This window comes from Gigantopelta aegis, chromosome 10 (genome assembly GCF_016097555.1).
Source record: "Gigantopelta aegis isolate Gae_Host chromosome 10, Gae_host_genome, whole genome shotgun sequence".
NCBI lineage: Eukaryota > Metazoa > Mollusca > Gastropoda > Neomphalida > Peltospiridae > Gigantopelta > Gigantopelta aegis.
This window is the reverse complement of record NC_054708.1, coordinates 73,117,346-73,141,031: the sequence shown is the minus strand read 5'-3', so window position 1 is coordinate 73,141,031 and position 23,686 is coordinate 73,117,346. Positions and strand designations below refer to the sequence as shown.

The 23,686-nt window shown below is 36.2% G+C and overlaps 1 protein-coding gene across 1 annotated transcript in view; it reads left to right on the top strand.

Moving 5' to 3' along the window:
* The window catches only part of LOC121384709, a 38,484-nt gene extending 15,497 nt beyond the window's left edge, over positions 1–22,987 (top strand). Inside the window, exons 5-10 of the mRNA XM_041515209.1 lie at positions 1,703–1,876; positions 2,802–2,917; positions 9,111–9,165; positions 16,306–16,533; positions 17,157–17,286; positions 20,931–22,987. Coding sequence (XP_041371143.1) covers positions 1,703–1,876; positions 2,802–2,917; positions 9,111–9,165; positions 16,306–16,533; positions 17,157–17,286; positions 20,931–21,042 — 815 coding nt within the window. The 3' untranslated portion in view covers positions 21,043–22,987. The remainder of the gene's footprint in view (positions 1–1,702; positions 1,877–2,801; positions 2,918–9,110; positions 9,166–16,305; positions 16,534–17,156; positions 17,287–20,930) is intronic.
* The last annotated feature ends 699 nt before the right edge of the window (positions 22,988–23,686 follow it).

Here is a 23,686-nt window from a genome sequence, read left to right as displayed (position 1 = left end):
AAGCTGGGTCAGGGCGCAGCGAACGGCCTTCTGTTTATTGCCAACTAGATAATAAATAATAGACTATAAATATATGAATATATACAAAGATTAGAAAGTACAGTATCTGGTCAAATAGCCGACAAGACACTCCAAACATTTAAAACTTATACAATATTCGCCAGTGCCAGACACATTGTTTTAGACATCAATCATCAACCAGTTATCTTCGACTGGCATCATTATGTACATCGAATGCTGTGGAATGTGATATCATGATATCATTTTGTTGTATGTAAAAGATCTTGTGATGCTAATGGGTAGTAAACTTAGCAATGTGGTGTTAGAGAATTTCCACTCAAAGCCACCCATTGACAGCGTTTAAGCTATTAATTGGCATATTAGTTATAAAATTTAAGATCGCGAATATATCTAAAAATTAAACTTTGCCAAATACCTACACTTTGTTTAGCTAATTTAATTGAATTTGTTATCGATTTTCAGCTTAAATTCGCCATATGCCCAACTCCGAGTTGGTATCCATTGCAACCGACATAAATTTTAACACGAAGACGCAAATAGCTATATTCCTGTATTCCATGTCAGTAACCTGTAACGTTTAAAAACTACATCTTATGTCACTAAAGCCCCGTTTACACGACAATACATTTGTCTAACTTTGTTGCAAAAGCACGATGATACATTGGTGTGCAACAAGTGGGAACAAGGCTTCTTCATGAATGTTTTTGGATAAATGTTTGTTCATGCAGACAGGCCTTTATACACACAGCGGTGGAAAAGATACCCGTATTGTAATAGATCATGCCCTTGAGCGACTGTTTATGTTACAACTCGTGTATTCGATCGTTTATAGTAGTAATCCATTTTTACGGACGCTTGCACTTAACTTGCGGCGGTTAAAGAGGGGGATCATAGGGGTCCCGTAACCCTACCCACCCCCGCCCGTTAGAAGGAAGGAAATGGTTTATTTAACGACGCACTCAACACATTTTATTTACGGTTATATGGCGTCGGATATATGGTTACGGACAGCACAGATACTGAGAGACGGGGATCGATCCCAGACCGACCGCGCATCGAGTGAGCGCTTTACCACTGGGCTACGTTCCGCACCTGCCCGTTTGAAGTGCCATTTTTAATTACTTTTGGGTTGTCTTTCTTTTCTTAATACATCGTCCACAATCTATAACACTAAACTGTCCTAAAAATGCATCTCTTGGCCTCTTTATTTCGTTAGTTTCCGGAGAGCATGCTACCTTACAGCACCCTTTGGGAGATCGGCTCGCTTTCTTCGACAAAATCAAATTGTCCTTTTTAAAATTTTACTAACCCACCTCCTATTACAAAATCTTGGATCCGCCCCTCGTTTAGTATTTTATACTTAATTATCTTAGACTTTATAGCTACCATACCGTAAGTGACATTTACACCCTACAAATAGCAATCACTAAAAGAAAGCAATGGCTCTTTTGTATGCACTACCTATAGACATGACACTAGGCTACATATCTTGGCAATATTATAGATATAGATAGATAGATAGATATATAGATATATATATATATATATATATATATATATATATATATATATATATATATATTAATTAATTAATTAATTAATTAATTAACCGATTGTCTATCAATAATTAATATAGCTTTCAGCTAAAATAGTAAAAACCTTCTCTTCTCTCTTTTTTCAGGCAGTGTTTTAAATGTTGATTCAACGACCATCAAGTTTGCGGAGAATTTCCAGACCGGCCCTATTGACCCGGAGGTCACGTGCTGGCACGAAAAAGGAGGCAGCGCCGCCAAACGGTACACGCAGATACTACGAATCTTTTACATATGTGGACCACCAAAACAAGAACTAATACGTATGTTACTATTAACAACTTTGTTTTGTTTAACGACACCACTAGAACACATTCATTTATTCGTCATCAGCTATATGATGCTAAATATTTGGTAATTCATATAGTCTTAGAGAAAACCCGCTATATTTTTCCATTAGCAGCAAGGGCTTTTTTATATGTACTTTACCATAGACATGATAGCACACACCACAGCTTTTGATATACTAGTCGTGGTACACTGGTTGGGGCGGGGTAAGGAAGCAATCAGAGAATGGTGTCCACTGAGGTGGTTCGATCCTACAACAAAAACACCTCAGACGAGGCTTTTACTGACTAAGCTAGATCGCGCCTCTAAGTACTATTAACAGTGCAAAAAAAAAACCATGAGTGTTATTGTCAGCACAATCGTGTGTAGTTAAGACATTACCGTGAGGGTTATTAATGCAAAATACGAACACATCTTAAATCGATCCGTGACGTCACAAAAATCCATGTTCGTCCCATAGGCCGTGGTATGTGCTGTCATGTCTGTGGGGAATTACGTTTTGCTTTTGTCTAATTCCAATTAGGCGACATATTTTTTGGGGGGTATACTGGCCCGGGGTGTTGCTAAACAGCAATTTATTCATAGCCCAGTGGTAAAGTGTTCGCTTCATGCACGGTCGGTCTGGGATAGATCCACGTCGCGGGGCCTATTGGGCTATTTCTCTACTGGTATAACAAAGGTCATGGTAAGTCTGTGGACTCCCTTGCTACTAATGGCGAAATGTTGCGGGTTTCCACTCTAATACTATATTATGTTAAAATTACCAAATGTTTGATATCCAATAACCGATGATTAATAAATCAATATCCTCTAGTGGTCTCGTTAAACAAAACAAACTTTAATTTTTCAACTTTCATCGTTGCAAACATTACAAAATAGTCGATCATGTTGTGTTTACAGAAATGCACGAGGTAGAACCTGACGTACTGGTCATGCCAGAGTGGAACAAGCCGGCGAGATTCGCAAACTTCGACAATGTGCTCACCAAGGCTCGCTTATGGCTGCAGTGTCAGCAAGTAAGGAAAACGAGTTTGAACATTTCGAGTCCTGGGCCCGTGCTTATAAAACGTTTAGAGTCCAGACTCAATCTCTAATGACGTCACACCCATACAATTTGTATGGCGTTGTAATGGCATTACTGTCTCAGACTCTATTACAGTCTCGAGTCTAGACTCTAAAAGTTTTATAAGCACCAGACCAGGGCCCCGTTTTACGAAGCGATCTTAGAGATAATATTATCTTAAGTTCATAAGGTAGCTATGCACTTAAGATGATCGCTGTACATAAAGTCGGGCAGAACACAGACTGAATAGTCTAATTAAAAGTAAATTGAAGTAAATATGTAAAAGAAATGTGACGATGTTTTGACACCATGATCAGTCAGTAAGACAAATAATAGTTAATTATGGTTGTTGTTGTTTGTTTTTGGGGGAGGGGGGGGGGGGGGGTTGTTGTTGTTTTTTTGCTCTGCTAGTTTGGGTTGTTTACTCTTTTTTTGGCCGGTTTTGTGGCGGAAGTGTTTTGTTTCAAAGGGTTTGTTTTCGGGGTTTTTTTTATTGTTTTTTTTTCAATAAGTGAAAAACATTAATGCTTATGGTCAAGAATAATAATACCAATAAAACTTGTGAACCTATGGACAATAATTGATTAAATATTTGAGCTTATGCTTAAAAATAGTTAAACGATATAATGGAATATTTGGGCGTGTAATTACAATAATTAAAATGTCATATTGAGATGATGATCAGTAAGTGTAAAAATATAATTGAATTCTTAAGCGATAATTGAATATCTGAAGTACAGTTTGTCTTGTTTAACGACAATACTAGAGAGTATTGATTATAATGACACAGTCTTCAAAGAAATTGACTACAGTTTTCCATTAGCAACGAATCTTTTATATGGATTTGCCGACAAACATGACAGGACATACCACGGCCTTTGGTATACCCCTCATGGGGCACTGATGCCCTTGTAGTACTATATAGGGTGTCCGTTTACAGGACTCGAGTACCCGTGTAAGGCACTCTCAATTAATTATGTTTTGTACGACATTTTGCCATATGCTAGCCACCGGTTACATGATAGGGCTATGAGACATGGAGGGAAAACAAAAGTAGAATGTGTGGAATGCAATACAATGGCATGATTTGGCATCCATGTTCAGCTGTGGAATTAATGCATTTTACAATGTTAGTCTCACTGTGATTTGGTCAGGTATCCATGTTCAGCATATTTGGAATTGTTTCAGATGCATAATGCTATTTCACTTTATTCGTTAGTCTCACTATCATCATAAATATTTCCACTAAACTGTCATTAAAATAACCCCTTTTTTAAGGCAAAACAAAGAGAGGACCATTTACTTGCCGTAAGCATATGGTATGAATAGTGTAAGTGTCGCCAACGAACATGAGGTCGTCAACCAAGGACACACAGCAATGGCCTAGTGGCAGTCTGTGGTGCTACCGGTCTTCTTTCTGTGCGGTCTCTACCACACGTGAGTGCTCTGTCCACTGAACTAAACCACAGTCGTCCACTCCGTACAGCCTAGAGATAGAATGCATATGTGTAATGTGTTATAATTAATTTTGTTATTTGCAGGGTATTAGACTGGTGAAAATTGAAATGCGAAAACCTCGCGTACACTCGGTGCAAAGTAATGTTTCCAAAGAATGCGTATTTGCCTTTAATATAAAATCCATTCAGATTTTAAAAGAATTGTTTTCCAAATGATATCCACTACTACACGGGGTCAGTAAAATAGGTCTTGTCATGTTTATTACACCGCACATCAATGTTTTAACAGATCTCTCAGAGATACAAACTGGTAAAAACTGCAGGTGGACAAAGTTACGCATAACAACGAACAAAACACACATGGTATGTCATATGTTCGTGATCATGATTCTCAGTCTTCTTGAAGACTGTATATTATTACCCAGGGTGCAAAATGGAAAAATGGATCTGGCGTGCTACTGGTTTGCCACCTAAAATCATATCTACGTGTATCCAGAATCACAACCTAGGTGGACAACCTTGTCAACATATGAAGCCCCTCTGCGAAATTTGCGCAGTGTTTTGCACTTGCCCAGTAGTCGGTCTCGGGTGTGGTCTCTTTCTGGAAAGTGTTCACTTTATGTTTCAAGTTTTCAAGGAATCTGATGGTGCTAACCGACTTTTTTATAAATGTGTCCAGTATGACCCCTTGGATCCCCAAATTATTTGCTGTGCGGGGGTGGTAACATGAAAACTTACTTATATGGTCGATTTTTAAAATCTTTCTATCGGCTTATATCAATTTAAGGATGACCAATTCAATGAAATAATTTTCAAAATCCAAGATAGCCGCCATCTCAACATTTAAATGGCATCGAAAATGATGAAATTTTCTGATGGTTTTACCAAATCCATTTCAAATCTCGTTAATATATTTATCTTATATGTATATTGTAACTGAAAACACATAATAAAGCTAAAAATTACTAAGAATGGTCACTACAAAAATTAAAATTACGACTTACAATAACAATATAAACCAAAATATAGTAAAATATTACCTAAATCTCACCGACAAAATTGATATCATGATTCAAAAAGTATTTCAACACAATGCAGAGTCGAAGGTGCAATTTTGGCAGTTGTGAATCAGTCTCTGATGGTTGATGGATAACAGAATACATTAGAATAATGTGATATTATGGAACGGTGAAAATCTGAAACTTGATAAGCCCAAATAATAGATGGGTATAAACGCTTCTATAGTCCATTTGTCTTAAAAAGGAACCGATTAATTGCAATTCAACTCTATAATGAATAAAGTTAAAATTTGTAATAACAACATATATTATTAACTTTTAAATCCATACCATATCAAATATATATGTTTTTTGAAATTCTATGTAAATTTTGAAAAAAAACATCCTTAAGAAATTACTATCAAATTATATTGATTAAATGTCATTTTTAATAAAGAGGTGAAAACAAAATGCTAGAACAGCCAATGTATGCAGTTTCAATTGCATTCTCTCTGAAGTAATCGATAATTCAGTTCATGGAGACTAGAGATAGAATTACGTGTGCTTCAGTTGTTTTCATACCTGTATAAAAAGCAAATATTTGAAGCAAAGTAATTTGATGGTAATTTGTAAAGAAACCAAGTGGTTACTGTATCATTCATTCGTTGAAAATGTTTAATCAAATATTTTTATTTTTTTAAATTTTAACTCCTCTCGTCTCCAGCAACAAATTTAATATACAGAACATCTACTTCCCACAGTATCACAGAGCATTAATAAATTGCAATACAGCTGATAGGTAACTGCTCGCATGTATACAATTGTTATCAAACTACGTCGCATGCTTGTGTATGTGTGTATGTGCGTGTATGTGTATGTTCATTTGCTTTTTAATGTCATTGCCGTCTTGCTGTCCTGTTTTACTTCATCTCTGTGTGTGTGTGTGTGTGTGTGTGTGTGTGTGTGTCTGTCTCTCTCTCTCTCTCTCTCTCTCTCTCTCTCTCTCTCTCTCTCTCTCTCTCTCTCTCTCTCTCTCCGGCCTCGGTGGCGTCGTGGTTAGGCCATCGGTCTATAGGCTGGTAGGTAATGGGTTCGGATCCCAGTCGAGGTATGGGATTTTTAATCCAGATACCGACTCCAAACCCTGAGTGAGTGCTCCGCAAGGCTCAATGGGTAGGTGTAAACCACTTGTACCGACCAGTGATCCATAACTGGTTCAACAAAGGCCATTGTTTGTGGTATCCTGCCTGTGGAAAGCGCAAATAAAAGATCCCTTGCTGCCAATCGGAAAGAGTAGCCCATGTAGTGGCGACAGCGGGTTTCCTCTCAAAATCTGTATGGTCCTTGACCATATGTCTGACGCCATATAACCGTAAATAAAATGTGTTGAGTGCGTCGTTAAATAAAACATCTCTCTCTCTCTCTCTCTCTCTCTCTCTCTCTCTCTCTCTCTCTCTCTCTCTCTCTCTCTCTCTCTCCCTCTCCCTCCCTCTGAACACATCTACTGTAACAATCCTCTTTATGTATTATGTTTAATATTATTTATATTCAACATTATCCGTAAGATAGTGATTCAGGGCCCAATCCCTGACATTATCAACATTTCTGGGCCAATAATTGTTTGATTTTGTTTTAATCCCACAAAAAGTATTCATTATTATAATTTAAGAAAGAACTATTAGATCATCAATAAACTTCCACTTGGATTGTGTTCATCAACACATATTTTCTGATAAAATGCTCAATATACAGGCATAACTGTAACACACTCAGTCTAGGTATCGTGTTTCTTTGTAAACTTTCATGTTGACTTCCAGCAAATAATTGGGGGGGGGGGGGGGGGGGGGGGGGGTCGGGGGGGGGGGGGGGTCTGAGGAGGTATATTGAAAACATTTAAAACAAAATCCGTTAGCACCATCGGTTTCCTTGGAAAGAAACACATGCAGTGAACACTTTTCAAAAAGAGACCAAATCTGAGACTGACCACTAGGCAAGTGAAAAACACTGCGTGGTTATCGCAGAAGGGGCATCATTATTCAACAGCGAATAACACATTTCCGGTAGCGTGTTGGCAAGGTTGCCTACCTAGGTTGTGATCCTAGATATATGTAGATATGATTTTAGGTGGCAAACATTTTACAGCACGCCAGTGTAAAAGTGTGTGTTCCAACTAATGGAAACAAATCCAGTGAAATACTGTATTTTTAGTGTATAAATGCACAAAGAGCCTCTGTATGAAGTCTAAGCTATTTATAAGTGCAATATTCATGTTCTACAAGCCTCAAAACCTGTATATTGATCAGTGGTTTTACAGTGGTTTTACAGTGGTTTTACTTTAATCGAAAAGTGATCGGATTGGCACTTTCAATGTGATGATCGATTATAAAAATCCATAATAGATTATGTGGGGAAATGATAACTGTAACTGTTCCTCCAGTTTAGATGACACATTGATGGGAATATACTGTGGTTTGGGTTTGTTTTCATGTTTAACCATTTGCAGGGTGTACGTGACAATAGGTGCATGGTCCTTATAATTCAAAGCCTTCTTATGGTTATGGAATTCAAAGCGATTGTGTAATCGAAAGGTGATCGGTTGGTGTCAACCGATTATAACCGATGATCGATGATGAAATTCCAACCGATTCCCATCACTAATATTGATATATTTCATGGATTATATGCTCTAAAAACTTTAAAATACATGACAAATGATGAATTTGGCCGTCATTTTGAATAAATTACAGTTCCGGATATAAAACATGGCCGTAGACCCAAAATTCAGTGGCCCAAATGGCCATAGAAAATGCAAGGCATAAAAATTCGATCTGGATTTGCCCAAGCCTATTAATAGTTCTGAAAACGTTCTTTCCGATCCATCTAAAGTAAAGTTTGTTACCGTCTGCCTATTGAAATATGGTGTGCATTAAATTATTTTTTAATATGTTCATTTCGTTTTACCGCAAGAGACAATAATTCGACACATACAAGGAACAAATAATGAGAAATAAGATTTGTATTTATGTTCGTTGTCTTATACCGTTATTAGGCGCTCAATAGCCGATGTGTTCTTCGTGCTGGGGTGTCGTTAAATATTAATCCATCATTCCATGCATTCCTTCATTCATTCGTTCCTTCGATCACTCACTCACTCAATCAATCACCCAATTACTCATTCGTTTGTTTCCTATAGACGTTAAATAATTGAGGGGGTGTTTGTAGGGTTTTTTTTTGGGGGGGTTGGGGGTGAGGGGGAATGAACGGGTGAAAAAGGTATTTATTGCTATAACAAAATTATTTCCATAAGTAATATACATTAGTAGTATTACAGTGTCGTCTTCTGTGAGGATGCCTTCTTTGGCATTTTGTTTTGCACAGTGTAATTATTGCCAACGAACATGAGGTCGTCAACCAAGAACACACAGCAATGGCCTAGTGACCATCTCTGGTGCTACCAGTCTTCTTTCTGTGCGGTCTCTACCACACGTGGGTGCTCTGTCCACTGAACTAAACCATAGTCGTCCACCCCGTACAGGCTAGAGACAGAATTTGTTATAATTAATTTTGTTACAGGCTAGATATAGAATATGTTGTAATTAATTTTGTTACAGGCTAGATATAGAATATGTTGTAATTAATTTTGTTACAGGCTAGATATAGAATGTGTTGTAATTAATTTTGTTATTTGCAGGGTATTAGACTGGTGAACATTGAAACACGAAAAGCTCGAGTACACTCGGTGCAGAGTAAGTGTTTGTACACAATTATTAATCGACAGGGAATTCAATGGGGATACAGTCTCACCTTTCCATTATTTACCGTAGTTTACTATAAAAACAACGAGCTCAGTTAGTAGGCTGTAGGAACGAACCTCTGCGGCGAACACGTTGGAATTCCCCCCTTATCAGCCAGTGTCTCAAATGCCGTGGTATGTATCTAATGCCGTGGTATGTGCTGTCCTGCCTAGGGGAAAGTGTATATAAAATATCCTTTGCTGCTAATTATGACATAATGTTGTAGCTTTTCTCTGAAGACTATAGGTATCAGAATGACCAAATGGTTGACACCCTATAGCTGATGATTAATTAAAGGGACATTCGTGAGTTTTTTGCATTGTAAGTTGTTTTAGACTAATAAAATATTTCTCGATTAAACTTATATATTAAATGTATTTTCTTGTTTAGAATATCAGTGTCTGTACATTCAACGTGTTTCTGGTCGTCTTAATATTTGTAAGAAACACAAACTGGATTTTGTCTTCAAATAATTTCGTACGTACAAAAACGAAATGTGCTCTATCGGGGCACACTTATAATAATAATAATAGTAGTAGTAGTAGTAGTAGTAGTAGTAGTAGTAGTAGTAGTAGTAGTAGTAGTAGTAATGTTTTAGTGTTAGTAAATATCAAGAGTATGGGGTCAATATTGCTTGTAACATATTTTATAGTTTTTTAAATAAATGGATTAGGCACCAGTTATATATCTTACTAGGCTTTTTCTATATTATATCTATGTCACGACATTAATATATTTATGCAATTTAAATATGAACAGGAATAAATATTGAAAGAGAGAAAAACAGAAAGAATGAAGGAAACGAATAAAAAGAAACAAAGTTCTCTATATATGTGTTCGATAATCAGATAGCAGGTTTGCTACAAAAACAAAATAGAATAAAAAAAAACACACAAGGCATCGCATTGATTACGTACTGCAATGGCTACACACAAAACAAAAACAAAACAAAAAAGTCGTAAATGTAATATTTTATATTGACAGTTATCCAGTTTACTACGTATATTAGATCACTATCTGTCGTCCCAAACATAACTACATTTTTGCTTAGTGGGATGCAAAGACCAACATGAAAATACTTAAACAAAGTTTGCACAAAAAGGCCATTGAAAATATCCTGAAAACTAAATTCCAAATAGAAAGATGTATTTATTTTAAAAATTGCCAGTATGACAAATTTAATGAACATTGCGAGAAATGGTTGAATCTTTTTGCTTGAAAATCGGAGAATTAATTGATACTACTTTCTTCAATTTCATAACTGCACATTTTGTTAACCTAAAGGAAAATCTGGGCTTGCTTGGATATACAAAAACTTCAGTAGAACCAGAAAACCAATCTTAATCTACAATACGAGTAAATAATACATGCTTCTTTCTCTCTTTTTTAGTTTCTGTTTATCTTTCCTCTTTTTCCCCCCATTCATTTCATCTGTCCATTCTGTCTCCCCTGTCCCCCACAGATCAAAACCATTATTGTTTTCATATTTATGTATTGTTTTTAACAAATTCAAATGTATGTAACTAGAAGGTATGAATATATACATGTATTTTTGTAAGGCAATGATTCAAGGCTCCCCAACCGTGACACTGTCAACTGATCTGGGGGCAATAAACTCATTAAAAAAAAAAAAAATTAAAAAAAAAAAAAAAGTGCATTTGATAACTGAGGGAAACGTCTTGTTTCATTTATATACTTATACATTTCTTTGTTGTCGTCTTAGAACTCTTTTAACATTTGTAAAGTTATTGGCTGCAATCGTTGCAATGAAATCCGCGGAATGCGTCTTTGCCTTTCATATAAAATGCATTCAGATAAAATAATTAATTGTTTTCGAAATGATATCCACAACTATACGGGGTCAATAAAATAGGTCTTGTCGTCATTTTTATTACAACGCACACCAATGTTTTAACAGATCGGGCGATTTTCCCATTCAGATATTATATTTGGTAAAAAGTGTAGATGGACAAAGTTAAGCATAATAACGAACAAAACACACCCGGTATGTTATATGTTCGTGTTTATCATAGCTCCATACACTGTTTTGTTTCCATGGTTCTACCATTGCCTTCGTTTTCAGTCTCCTTGGAGATTGTATGTTGGATATTCTGCGTTAATACGAGTCACTGTGTCTTTCATGTATGAAACCTTTTATCAGTTGTTTATAATACAGGAACATTAAAATATTTGTATTTATGTTCATCGTCTTATACCGTTGGTTGGCACCCAGTAGCCCATGTGTTCTTCGTACTGGAGTGTCGTTAAATATTCATCCATCCATCCATCCATCCATCCATCCATTCATTCATTCATTCACATACTCACTCAGTCAGTCACTCACTCACTCATTCATTCATTCACTCATTCATTCGTTTGTTTCTTATATACCTTGAATAATTTAGGGGTTTTTGTTGTTGTTGTGGTGGGGTTTGTTTGGGGTTTTTTTTTTTGTTTTTTTTTTTTTTTTTTTTTTTTTTTTTTTTTGGGGGGGGGGGGGGGGGGGGGGGGTGTGTGTAAATAACCGAGAGAACGGGGTATTTATTATTATAACAAAAGTATGTCGGTAAGTAATATACATGAGCAGTACATGCATTTCAGTGTCGTCTTGTGTTGGGATTTCTTCTTTGTTACTCTGGAACATGTTTTGTTAAGGACCTGTTAATTAAAGGAGTGTTTTGCGACGTGTTCTGCCGAACACCACACACTGAGATCACTTGTCAAAAGATACGGTTACTATGAGCATGATTAAACTGTATACCACGCCTGATACGCGGTCGGTCTAGGATCGACACCCGTCAGTGGGCCCATTGGGCTATTTCTGGTTCCAACCAGTGCACCACGACTGCTATATCAATGGTCGTGGTATTTGCTATCCAGCCTCGTTACAACAACCGTCGTTACTACGATATTTACAACATCCGACCACACACTGTCGGAAACAAACGTACATCAGTGTTATTCTGTTCATTACCCCGGAATTCACAACTTCCGACACCGACAGAGCAAGTTAGGAACAAATGTGCATACGACGTCTTAACAACGACATTACATAATCATGACACAATATGCAGATGACACCAAATTCATTCTGGATGGAGTAAAACATCATTCGAAACAACAGTTATGGTACTCAATGACTTTGCAAATAGGTCTGGCCTGAATATTAACCAAGTTATGTGGATAGGTTCCAAAACAAATTGTAAAGATGTATATTTACCAAACCTAAAACTTGAATGGAATCCAAAAATATTTAAGATTCTTGGAATAAAATTCACAACAAATATTTTTTAAATTACCAATATTTTGAAAATAAAATATTTGAAATTAAACAAATTATTAATAGATGGATGAAACGTTTTATTATCATCCTGGGTAGAATTGCTATAATTAAATCATTGCTTATTTCTAAATTCAATAATCTTTTTTCGATTCTTCCAACCCCCCCCCCCCCCCCCCCCCCCCCGCCCCGGCCATTTTCTTAAAGGAAGGGACAGTTAAGGCATTTAGCCTGGTATGCATATTCAACGATATATAATGCATATTATTGCTTAATATCAACAAGTATAATCGTATAGTTAATTAATAAAACGGTTAAATGTGACGGCTATTATATATAACGGGCGCAGCCATTTTGTACCATCTCAGTGAGTACGCCCTCTGGCGAGCTGGTGGTTACGTAATACTTAACGCGTAACGTCAGGAATGAGCCTTAGAACTAGAGAAACACAATCCACCTGGATTTGCGGGATGATAAATAGTCATACATTGCAATGTTCTGTAATAATACACATCCCAGTAAGCCAGCAATAAGTATATCCAGCACTATATATATTATTTTTTAATACAAAATCCACCTGGATTTGCGGGATGATAAATAGTCATACATTGCAATGTTCTGTAATAATACACATCCCAGTAAGCCAGCAATAAGTATATCCAGCACTATATATATTATTTTTTAATACAAAATAAAATACAATTGTCAAAGTGGCTACACAACAAGTCGAAATAATTAACAATGTTTTGTCCATGCATTAACCTACGTACTGAAATGATACACTATGCTGTTAGTTGCTTCTACCTGTGATTCCTGATTGGCAAGTGTGTATTTGATTGGTAACCAGACGAGCCAATTAATTGACGCTGTCTAGACATAAAAATACATAACGGCGTTGTGGAATATTACCTATCGCCCCTAAAATGGTAATGGACATGGTTTATTACTGTAAATAGTTCTGTAAAACTATTGATTAAGTAGACTTTTCCATCTAAAACCACAGAACTGACCAATTACGTAGTCCCAAAGAAAAGAAAATTATCACTTGGGTATCGTGGGTTGTCGTTTTTGCTCCAACGTAGTATATCAATAGGCCTAATAGTGTACATTTTTCCTTTGGATTATTTAACAGAGAAAAATACTATAACTCCATTTTGTTCCGTTAATGCAACTTGAAATATATTTAATTAAATAGTTTATTATATTATTACGTCATTTATGCTGTTTTACAAGTCAGGTTGATCAAAGAGAGGCGCCTTGTTGAAAATTACTGCTTTTGTTTACACTGTACATATAGGAGATGGTCAGGAGCTGACGTCACTTCACAAGACGTCACAAAAACGAAACAAAATGGCTGCCCCCAGTTAGCAGGAATAATCATGTTTTTTTATTAACTCTAAAATTACGCGTTTTTCATTTGCTAAAGTGTCAGTATGTGTTGGTGGTTCGGGTATGCATCTTTCCAATACATAAGGCTCTTGTTTGAGTTGACCCTACCTTTAAAGAACTAAACCATATGCTATTTAAATTTGTCTGGAATAATAAACCTGATAGAATGAAAAGAACAGTAGCTTGCCGTCCTGTTAGTGAAGGAGGACTTGCTATGGTAAATATAGATTCCTATGTAAAAGAACAGTAGCTTGCCGTCCTGTTAGTGACGGAGGACTTGGTATGGTAAATATAGATTCATATGTAAAAGAACAGTAGCTTGCCGTCCTGTTAGTGACGGAGGACTTGGTATGGTAAATATAGATTCATATGTAAAAGAACAGTAGCTTGCCGTCCTGTTAGTGACGGAGAACTTGCTATGGTAAATATAGATTCCTATGTAAAAGAACAGTAGTTTGCCGTCCTGTTAGTGACGGAGGACTTGGTATGGTAAATATAGATTCATACGTAAAAGCACCGAAACGCATATGGACTAGAAAGATTCTCAATGTTGGGCGGGATGTAGCCCAGTGGTAAAGCGTTTGCTTGATGCGCGGTCGGTCTAGGATCGATCCCCGTCGGTAGACCCATTTGGCTATTTCTCGTTCTAGCCAGTGCTCCACAACTGGTGTAACAAAGGCCGTGGTATGTACTATCCTGTCTGTGGAATGGTGCATACAAAATATCCAATGCTGCTAATCAAAAAGAGTAGCCCATGAAGTGGCGACAGCGGGTTTCCTCTCAATATCTGCGTGGTCCTTAACCATATGTCCGACGCCATATAACCGTAAATAAAATGTGTTGAGTGTGTCGTTAAATAAAATATTTCTTTCCTTCCTCCTTCTCGATGTTACACAAAGTTTAAAACTGAAGGATGTTATCTTATCGGTATATCCCGATTTTATCAAAATTGCTAATTTTGGAAATTCATACCCTGCTAACTTAATGGAGAAAATAAATAACTTATTTTGCAAAGACTGTTTCAATGCCTTCAAATGTTTTGCTGATAACATTTCGTGTTCATCCTTTGAAGAATTTTTAACAGAACCAGTATTTTACAATCCTAATATTTGCATTGACAAAAAGCCTTTTTATAACTCGAAATGGTATCAACTAGGTATTTCACAAATTACAGACTTTTTTAATAGAAAGTGTAAAATTTGTACTTTAATGGAATTTCAAGACAATTGCGACACGGAAATGTAGTTTTTGACTTATTATGGTGTTGTTCAAGCAATTAGAAAATATTTACAAATTGTACAACCAGACACCTTCTCTTTACTGGATGACACTAATGTTATGAGGAAACTCTTCTCAATTAAAAAGGGCTCTAAACAATACTATTATATATTAACAAATAAAACTAACATTATAAAGGCTGAATCAAAATGGGAAGAATTATTTCATTCCGATATCGACTGGACAAAAATATATTCCAAGCCGTTTAAGACAAGCCCAGATATAAAGTTACGATGGTTTCAGTGCAGGTTACTACGTAGAATTATCACAACTAATCTGTTTTTATTAAAAATCAACGAATCTGATAATAATCTTTGTACATTTTGTAAAGTCACTCCAGAAACTATAGTTCATCTCTTTTAGGAGTGTATTCGAGTGAAATCATTTTGGAATGCTTTTGTCCAGCTGATACACGATAACTGTCCACACATTTATAACTTGTGTCTTGATGCCGAATGCTTTTGTCCAGCTGATACACGATAACTGTCCGCACATTTATAACTTGTCTCTTGATGCCGAATGCTTTTGTCCAGCAGATACACGATAACTGTCCACACATTTATAACTTGTCTCTTGATGCCGAATGCTTTTGTCCAGCTGATACACGATAACTGCCCACACATTTATAACTTGTCTCTTGATGCCGAATGCTTTTGTCCAGCTGATACACGATAACTGTCCACACATTTATAACTTGTCTCTTGATGCCGAATGCTTTTGTCCAGCTGATACACGATAACTGTCCACACATTTATAACTTGTCTCTTGATGCCGAATTGATTCTTCTTGGTAAAAATAATAAAACAATAACAGATGATTTTGTATCTCTTTTTATTACTTTCAAAGTTCTTTATTTACAAATGTAAAGTAACGGATGCATTACCAAATATTAAACATTTGAAATATGTTCTAAAATCAAGATATATAATTGAACGAAGCATCCATCATAGTAAAGGTTTACACCATAAATTCCAAACAAAGTGGGCTATGTATCATAATTTATCATAGTGGTGTCGTTAAACAAACACAAACTGTTAACTTTATGAAGAGGTTAGCAGTAGCTGTTAATCGGGCGGACCCAGAGACTTGCGCGGGGGGAGGGGGGTGCACAACATCAGTTCGGAATTGATTTTCTTAAATTGCAGATAGTCTTAAGATTGATTCCGATTCCACGGACCAGTTCTACTCGGCTTACATGGACGCTCGTTTTGTGCACGTCTTGCGACTATTCTACGTCAGTGCCCCAGAAATCGGCACGTACTCCGGAACCGTTCTGACGTCACGACTCTTCGTTCCTGTCCGGCTGACAATGAAAACGTTCGAAACCATGTCACAGACAATGTCACGAATAGTCGCCTGGCTGCAACTTACCGGTAAAAGACTTAATTTGGGTATCTCACTTCAAATCAGTTATAAAAAAAACTTTAAAAAACATCATAATTATACATTTAATAAAATAATTTACATAACATATCCAATGTTTATGTAGAGAATACTACATGAGCGGCCGTTAGATACCGTTTATCTTACAAGAAGTTGTTTACAAACATCATGATCCACTGAGCGAAAGATAAATGGTATCTAACGGACACGAATGTAGTATTCTATTTCTTACGTATCTTCAGAAAACAGTTCTAAAATATATTTAAACGCCTTCTCCAAATAAAACCCATGTACGGCCTTAGCGCTTATAGTTAACTTGTGCGTCACTATCAAGCCAATTTCACGTTAACTTGTACATCTCTGTAATGATAATATGACTAAATTTTGTTATTCATAACATAATTCTCTCAACAGTCTATACCATCTTCACTTAGGAAAGCCGATTAATATAATAACATTTTATCGTTGGGTAGAAGTTTCAAATAAAATAATGAAATAATCAACTTCAAAATGATTGTAAATACAGTTTTGAACATCTAAACGTCAAATCTTCTGTTAGGTTGGAACATATTGCAATCGTAACTGTGGGCTTTTTGTTGTTCACTTTTTTCAGGACTTAACATCTTTGGCGTGGAGACGGTTCCATATTTATTCGTTGACAATGACGGTAACGGTGTCAACTCTGACAGAGCTGATTTCAAAGTGAACAGACAGTCCGGCAAATACTGGGTGACGACGATAAGGTACGTTTTACATGTAGTCGAGTATAAGTCGAGTTGTAGCGTGTGTGATGGGGATATTCAGAAGAAATACTATAACATTTTGAATTCAAGGACCCCGGCCGTACCTAACTTAAATTAACGGGGGAGTGGGAGGAGGAGAGTGAGGGGGGCTCAGAGGGGAGGGTCAAGTAAGAAGAATCAGGGCACATTGAAACATCCTTTTCCAGTTTGACAAACGGAACACATCTGACGTATATTTGTTGTTTCTTTAAAGACACCACTAGACCATATTGGTTTATTGATCATCGGCAATTGGACTAATTTCATTAGGAGCTGGTTTAGGATTTAGAAAAGGAATTTGCAGATACACATGTCATAGAGCGGTGTGTTTGCAGGGTTGAAAATTAGCGGTCGCCCGTGGCGACCTTTGTTGGCTAACGGCGACTAAGAATTTTACAAAGGTAGTCCGTTGGGCGACACTCAGTTTTAGAGTCTGGCGAGTATGGCACTAACAGTTAAAAACGAAACGCACTTAAACTGAATCGAATGACCAATGTGACAAAAGACACCGCGTCTCTGCTAGCACAAACTACAGATCTGGCAGAAGACGATATTATAGAACATGTTCTATATTTTGACAGCGCCGAACTGACCAGACTCAGTCTCAGCTTCTACGATTTTGGTCTGGGGCTGTAAACGCATATAGCTCAAAACGTATTGCAGACACTTGAATTGTTTTTTTAAAGTCGTCGGCTTATTGTAATAGACTGGATACGCCATAATTATCTAGTAGACCTACTATTTGACATTATTAAATGTTATGGTACAAATTAATCCTATTTAATGAGCTTACTAGTATTTTATTCTGGGACAAAATCAAAATTTATCTTGTAGTGTAAATCACACTAATCATGAAATTTTATTTTACTACAGGGACTATTCCAAAAGTCAATTAATTGGCATGTAAATATAATCTTCATATAAAAACATATTCATTTATTAAATTGTAAACCCATACCATCTGAAATAAAACAAAATTGTCAGTGTAAATAATAGAAAAAATATTTATAAACCTGCATAGGTGAAATCTTTTCTGATACAGGTTTTAAGGCAAATGATGGAACATCCAAGGTAATCTGAATGACAAAACCGTAATACGAGATCAGGGCAGTATTTCTGCACAATGCAGAGTCGAATGGGTATTTAGCAAAATAGTGGATGATTCCATCAATCTTTATCTAGTGTCTTGTCTATAGGAGGACAGTCACTCCCGAGGAAATCCTTTACTGGAGAATTCATCCCTCTTGCATCGCCATAAAGAGGACTGCCACTCCCAGACCAATTTACTAAAGCACGCACAGGTTTACCTTTTAAGGCTTTAGTCTCTTTGTACTGCATTATCGATTACTTCAGAGACAATGCAAGTGAAGCTGCATAAATTGGCTGTTCTAGCATTTTTCTTTACACCTGTATTAAAAATTATATTTAATCTGTACCATTTAATGGTAATTTGTTAAGAAACATTTTTATTTATAATGGATTTCTTTTTTCAAAAATGTTATTTGGGTTGGTATGGGTTTAAAACTTAATAATATGTTTTATAATATGAATTTTAACTTTATTCATTATGAAATTACATGTCAATTCATATTTTTCCTTTTGACGCAAACGGACTATATACATGGTTATTATTATACATGGTTGTTATTCAACAAAGAAAATTCTAGTTTTGATTTTCGCTCTGCAGTTAAATTGGAGGGCTAGTTGAATTTGAGAAGGGCCAGTAAGATTTTTCTTCAACTGGCCCTGTTGGCGACCATGGTTTTCATGTTACTTTTTAACCCAGTGTTTGTGTGGTTCCTGTGGGGGGAAAAGCAGACAAATAAAGGTGCGTTTTTCTGCAGTTAGACTGTCAAACTGTAGCAGGTGTAAAACCTATAAAGACAGAATACCAAGCACACTTGAGAATGTTATATTGTATTAGGTGCATCCAGCAAAACCAACAAAGATGGAGTTGAGCGCTCGGCTGAAGTGCTTGCGTCACAGGAACAAACCACCTTGGTGAATCCATTCAACTAACTGGGTTTTTGCTCGTTATAACCAATGCACCACAACTGTTCAAATGCCGTGGTATGTGTTCTCCTGTCTGTGGGAAAGTGCATATAAAAGATCCCTTTCTGCATTAGGAAACATGTAGCGGGTTTCCTCTCTAAGACCAGACGTCAAAATGACCAAATGTATTGACATCCAATAGCCGATGTCGAATAATCAATGTGTTCTAGTGGTGTCGTTAAACAAAACAAACTTCTTCTTTTCTTAACCTTGAGAATCAAAATCATTGAACTGCTTAACAAAATCTTTATCAAACAATTAAATGTCACAAACGTTTTGTACCTTTTATTAATTTCGTATGTACGAAAAAAAAGAAAAAAGATTAAGAAGTGAAATGAAGATTGAGCTGTTGCAGACTTAGGATGACATATACGCGTACAAGACTTGGTTAGGGATCCTTCAACTCGTAAAAAAACCCATAGAGATATTTTATTAGCTGGCCTGCAACCTTTTCTCGACGATTTCCATCATTCTACCCACAATATTATACGTAGTGATTTGTTTGCAACCCTATTCAGCTGCTTGGCAGTAATGCTTATATGTTGCTATTCAGATTCGGGCATTTTCGTTTTAATTCGAGCAAAATTCAGTCTCCCCCACACCCAGCCCACACACACACACACAAATGGGATCCCGAGCGCCTATGGGAACACACTGGGTAAACAGACACTGATATTTTAAAGAAGAAAATGTATTTTAATGTGTAATGTTAGTCGTTACAAAGACTTTATTAGTCGAAAACATTTTGCAATGGCAAACTCAGTCCAGTCCCTCAAACATACATGATCAGGATGTGTCAGCCATCTTTTTGGGCTTTAGGTCCTTGACCTAACTTCTAAATTTTTATTCCAAATTCCACCCACCTCAAACTCACCCCTGCCCTCCTGTTCCGGACTTAGTCACTGGCTATAGCAGAGGCTAGGCCCGTGATGGGCATGCTTAAAATCTTCGTGGAATATGAGCATGTAAAACCAGTTCATTCATTCATTCAAACATACAGAGTGAAAACAACTATTGTATTGTGTACGTGTAACCGCACCATGTGTACACGTATGGGAGATAATCTGTTCGTTTTATAACCGTTTGGCTGAAGAGTTCTGGAACTTCGATATCTTGTATTAAACTATTTCGTTTGAATGTAAATGACCGTGGATCTGCGTATACATGGGTGGCCTTTTTCTTGTTCTTTTGCTTTTGCGAGTTTTGTTTGTTCTTGTTGTTGTTGTTTTTGTTTGTTGCTTTTTTGTTTGCTTTTTCGTTGTTGGGTTACGGTTTAGAAGATGTTTGGGGGATATTGTTTTTTGTTTTGTGGAGGTTTTGTAGATGTTGGTTGCTGTTGGGGGTTTTTTGGTTGGGAGGTTGTTTGGGGTTTGTTTTATTTGGGATTTGGGGGTTTTCTTGTTGTTTGTTTTAGGTGGGGGTAAAATTATTATTATATTATAATTATTTTAAGTGTGTATATTATACTATATACGTTTCTGTTGTAGTGAAGTATATTTTTATTCCTTGAATTATTTTCAATGTCTTTTAAATGTATTTATTTTTGTTTAAAGATTGTATTTTTCGACCTCCTTCCAAGAACCATCCCCTCTTCTGTTGCCACGGACAACTGACTGGATGACGCAAGGTGGGGGCAGAGCTTCCGGCATGTGTACAATAACCTGACGAGTTGAATGTGTCATAACCTACATTGGTACTACGGGTCAAATAAACTGTTGGAAAGAAAATATTTTTAAAATAATACTAATAACATTTTAGAGACTTAGCGACAAGTGGATGCAGAAGATTTAAACAACATCGACAGAACAAGACAGAAGATAAAAACAACACATCGACAGACTAATAGAGAAGATATCAAGAACACATGACAGAGTAATACAAAAAAATATAAACAACACATCGACAGAGACTAATACAGAAGATATAAACAACACATCGGCAGAATAAGACAGAAGATATAAACAACACATCGACAGAGACTAATACAGAAGGTATAAACAACACATCGGGTAACTGACCGGATGACACAAGGCGGAGGCAGAGCTTCCGGCACGTGTACGATAACGTGAAGAGTCGAAGGGGCCATAACATACATCGGTACTACGGGTCACGTAAACTGTTGCAAAAGAAAAGATTAAAACAATAATAATAAAAAGAATTAGAGACGTAACCACAAAACGATGCAGAAGGTATAAACGACACATCGACAGAGACTAATAGAGAAGGTATAAACAACACATCGACAGAGACTAATACAGAAGGTATAAACAACACATCGACAGAGACTAATACAGAAGATATAAACAATACATCGACAGAGACTAATACAGAAGATATAAACAACACATCGACAGAGACTAATAGAGAAGGTATAAACAAGACATCGACAGAGACTAATACAGAAGGTATAAACAACACATCGACAGAGACTAATAGAGAAGGTATAAACAACACATCGACAGAGACTAATACATAAGATATAAACAACACATCGACAGAGACTAATACAGAAGATATAAACAACATATCGACAGACAAATACAATTTTTTTTTTTCTTAAACCACATCGATAGAATACAGAAAATATAAACAACACATCGACAGACAAATGCAAAATATATAAACAACACATCGACAGAGACTAATACAGAAGATATAAACAACACATCGACAGACAAATACAGAAGATATAAACAACACATCGACAGAGACTAATACAGAAATTATAAACAACAAATCGACAGACAAATACAGAAGATATAAACAACATATCGACAGAGACTAATACAGAAATTATAAACAACACATCGACAGACTAATACAGAAGTTATAAACAACACACCGATATGGAGTAACACATAACATAATATAAACATAGTTTAGGGACCTGTGCTAACTTTAGCAGTCCGTGGAGAATGAATGGGAAGTATTCCCAATAACAATCTACTGCTTTAGCAATATACAACGGAATATATAGACATAGTGCTGTTGTTGTTGTTGTTGTTGTTGTTGTTGTTGTTGTTGTTCTTATTGTTATTGCTGCTGTTGCTGTTGCTTGCTGCTGTTGCTGTTGCTGTTGCTGGTGATGTTCCTGTGCTACAAGCTGCATTCTGTGATATACATTTTATATTACACAAGTTCAGTATAATATAAACGGTCATCCCGAGTAAAAGTGCTAACGGGTAAACATCATGATAACGTTTATTGTTTCGTCTTTACGAAGTCTCGCTATTAGATCAGTTTCTAACAAACTACAAGTCCTGGGTTAACGAAACTTGGTTTATAGTCGCACCTAAGAATGTTCATCACAGTGCATCGAATAATTATGGAATTGCAAGACATTTATCGTCACAGAATTTTTGTTTTATTTTAAAATAGTTGTTTGTTTGTTTTTTATTTTGTTATATGTTGACATAATTATGTTTACTTATCGAACTGTCACTGAAATTTTGGCATTTAATGCTTCAGTTTTTAAATATTTATCTGGTTTTTGGGGGGTTGTTGGTTTGTTTGGGTGCGGGGGTTGAAGGGGGTTTGGTTTTTTGTCTGTTTTATATATCGGTAGACATATTTGTGTATACGTAAAGTTTATACAAAAACTGCTGGTGAATCGTGGTGATAAATAAATGTTCTAAAAAAATGTGTTTGTTGTTGCTGTGACTTTTTCTTTATGCGATGTAAATACTAATTATATACACCTGAACATAAGTTACGCACCATGTACATAGAAAGGCAAATCTAAAAATATTAAAAATACAGACTAGTATAAGATGGTTTTATGTGACAAAGATGAATTGTACATGTAATGCTAAGGAAATGTGGAACACAAAACCGACTTTTTAAATTTGTAACACTGGTATTTAGTATAGAGGGACATCTTGATAAAATTGATGCACATACATGTATACTCAACCAAATTAATTAAGACTTAGTAACTTTTCTGATAATTCTTTGTTAGCTTGTTTTGGTCATAAACCTGACTTCTAAACATTGTTTTAGTAAACATTTGATCAGTGATATACATAACAATATTGAACACAACTTGGGTTTTTTGGACATTTATGAAAAATATTGAAATATGCATTCGGGTAGGATTGGTTACACATTGGTTCATATCATCATAACGATACTTGTCATTTTGTTCCCTCCATATTGTTGTTTAAATCCATTCAATTTAAGAACATGACACAATGCTGACAACTTACAATGGAACAAACTGTATTTCTCCCATATTTAAAGAAACTGCTAAAATATCTATTGACCCTTAACTAATTTCGTTGAGTATAGTATAAGCACACAATATACTGAA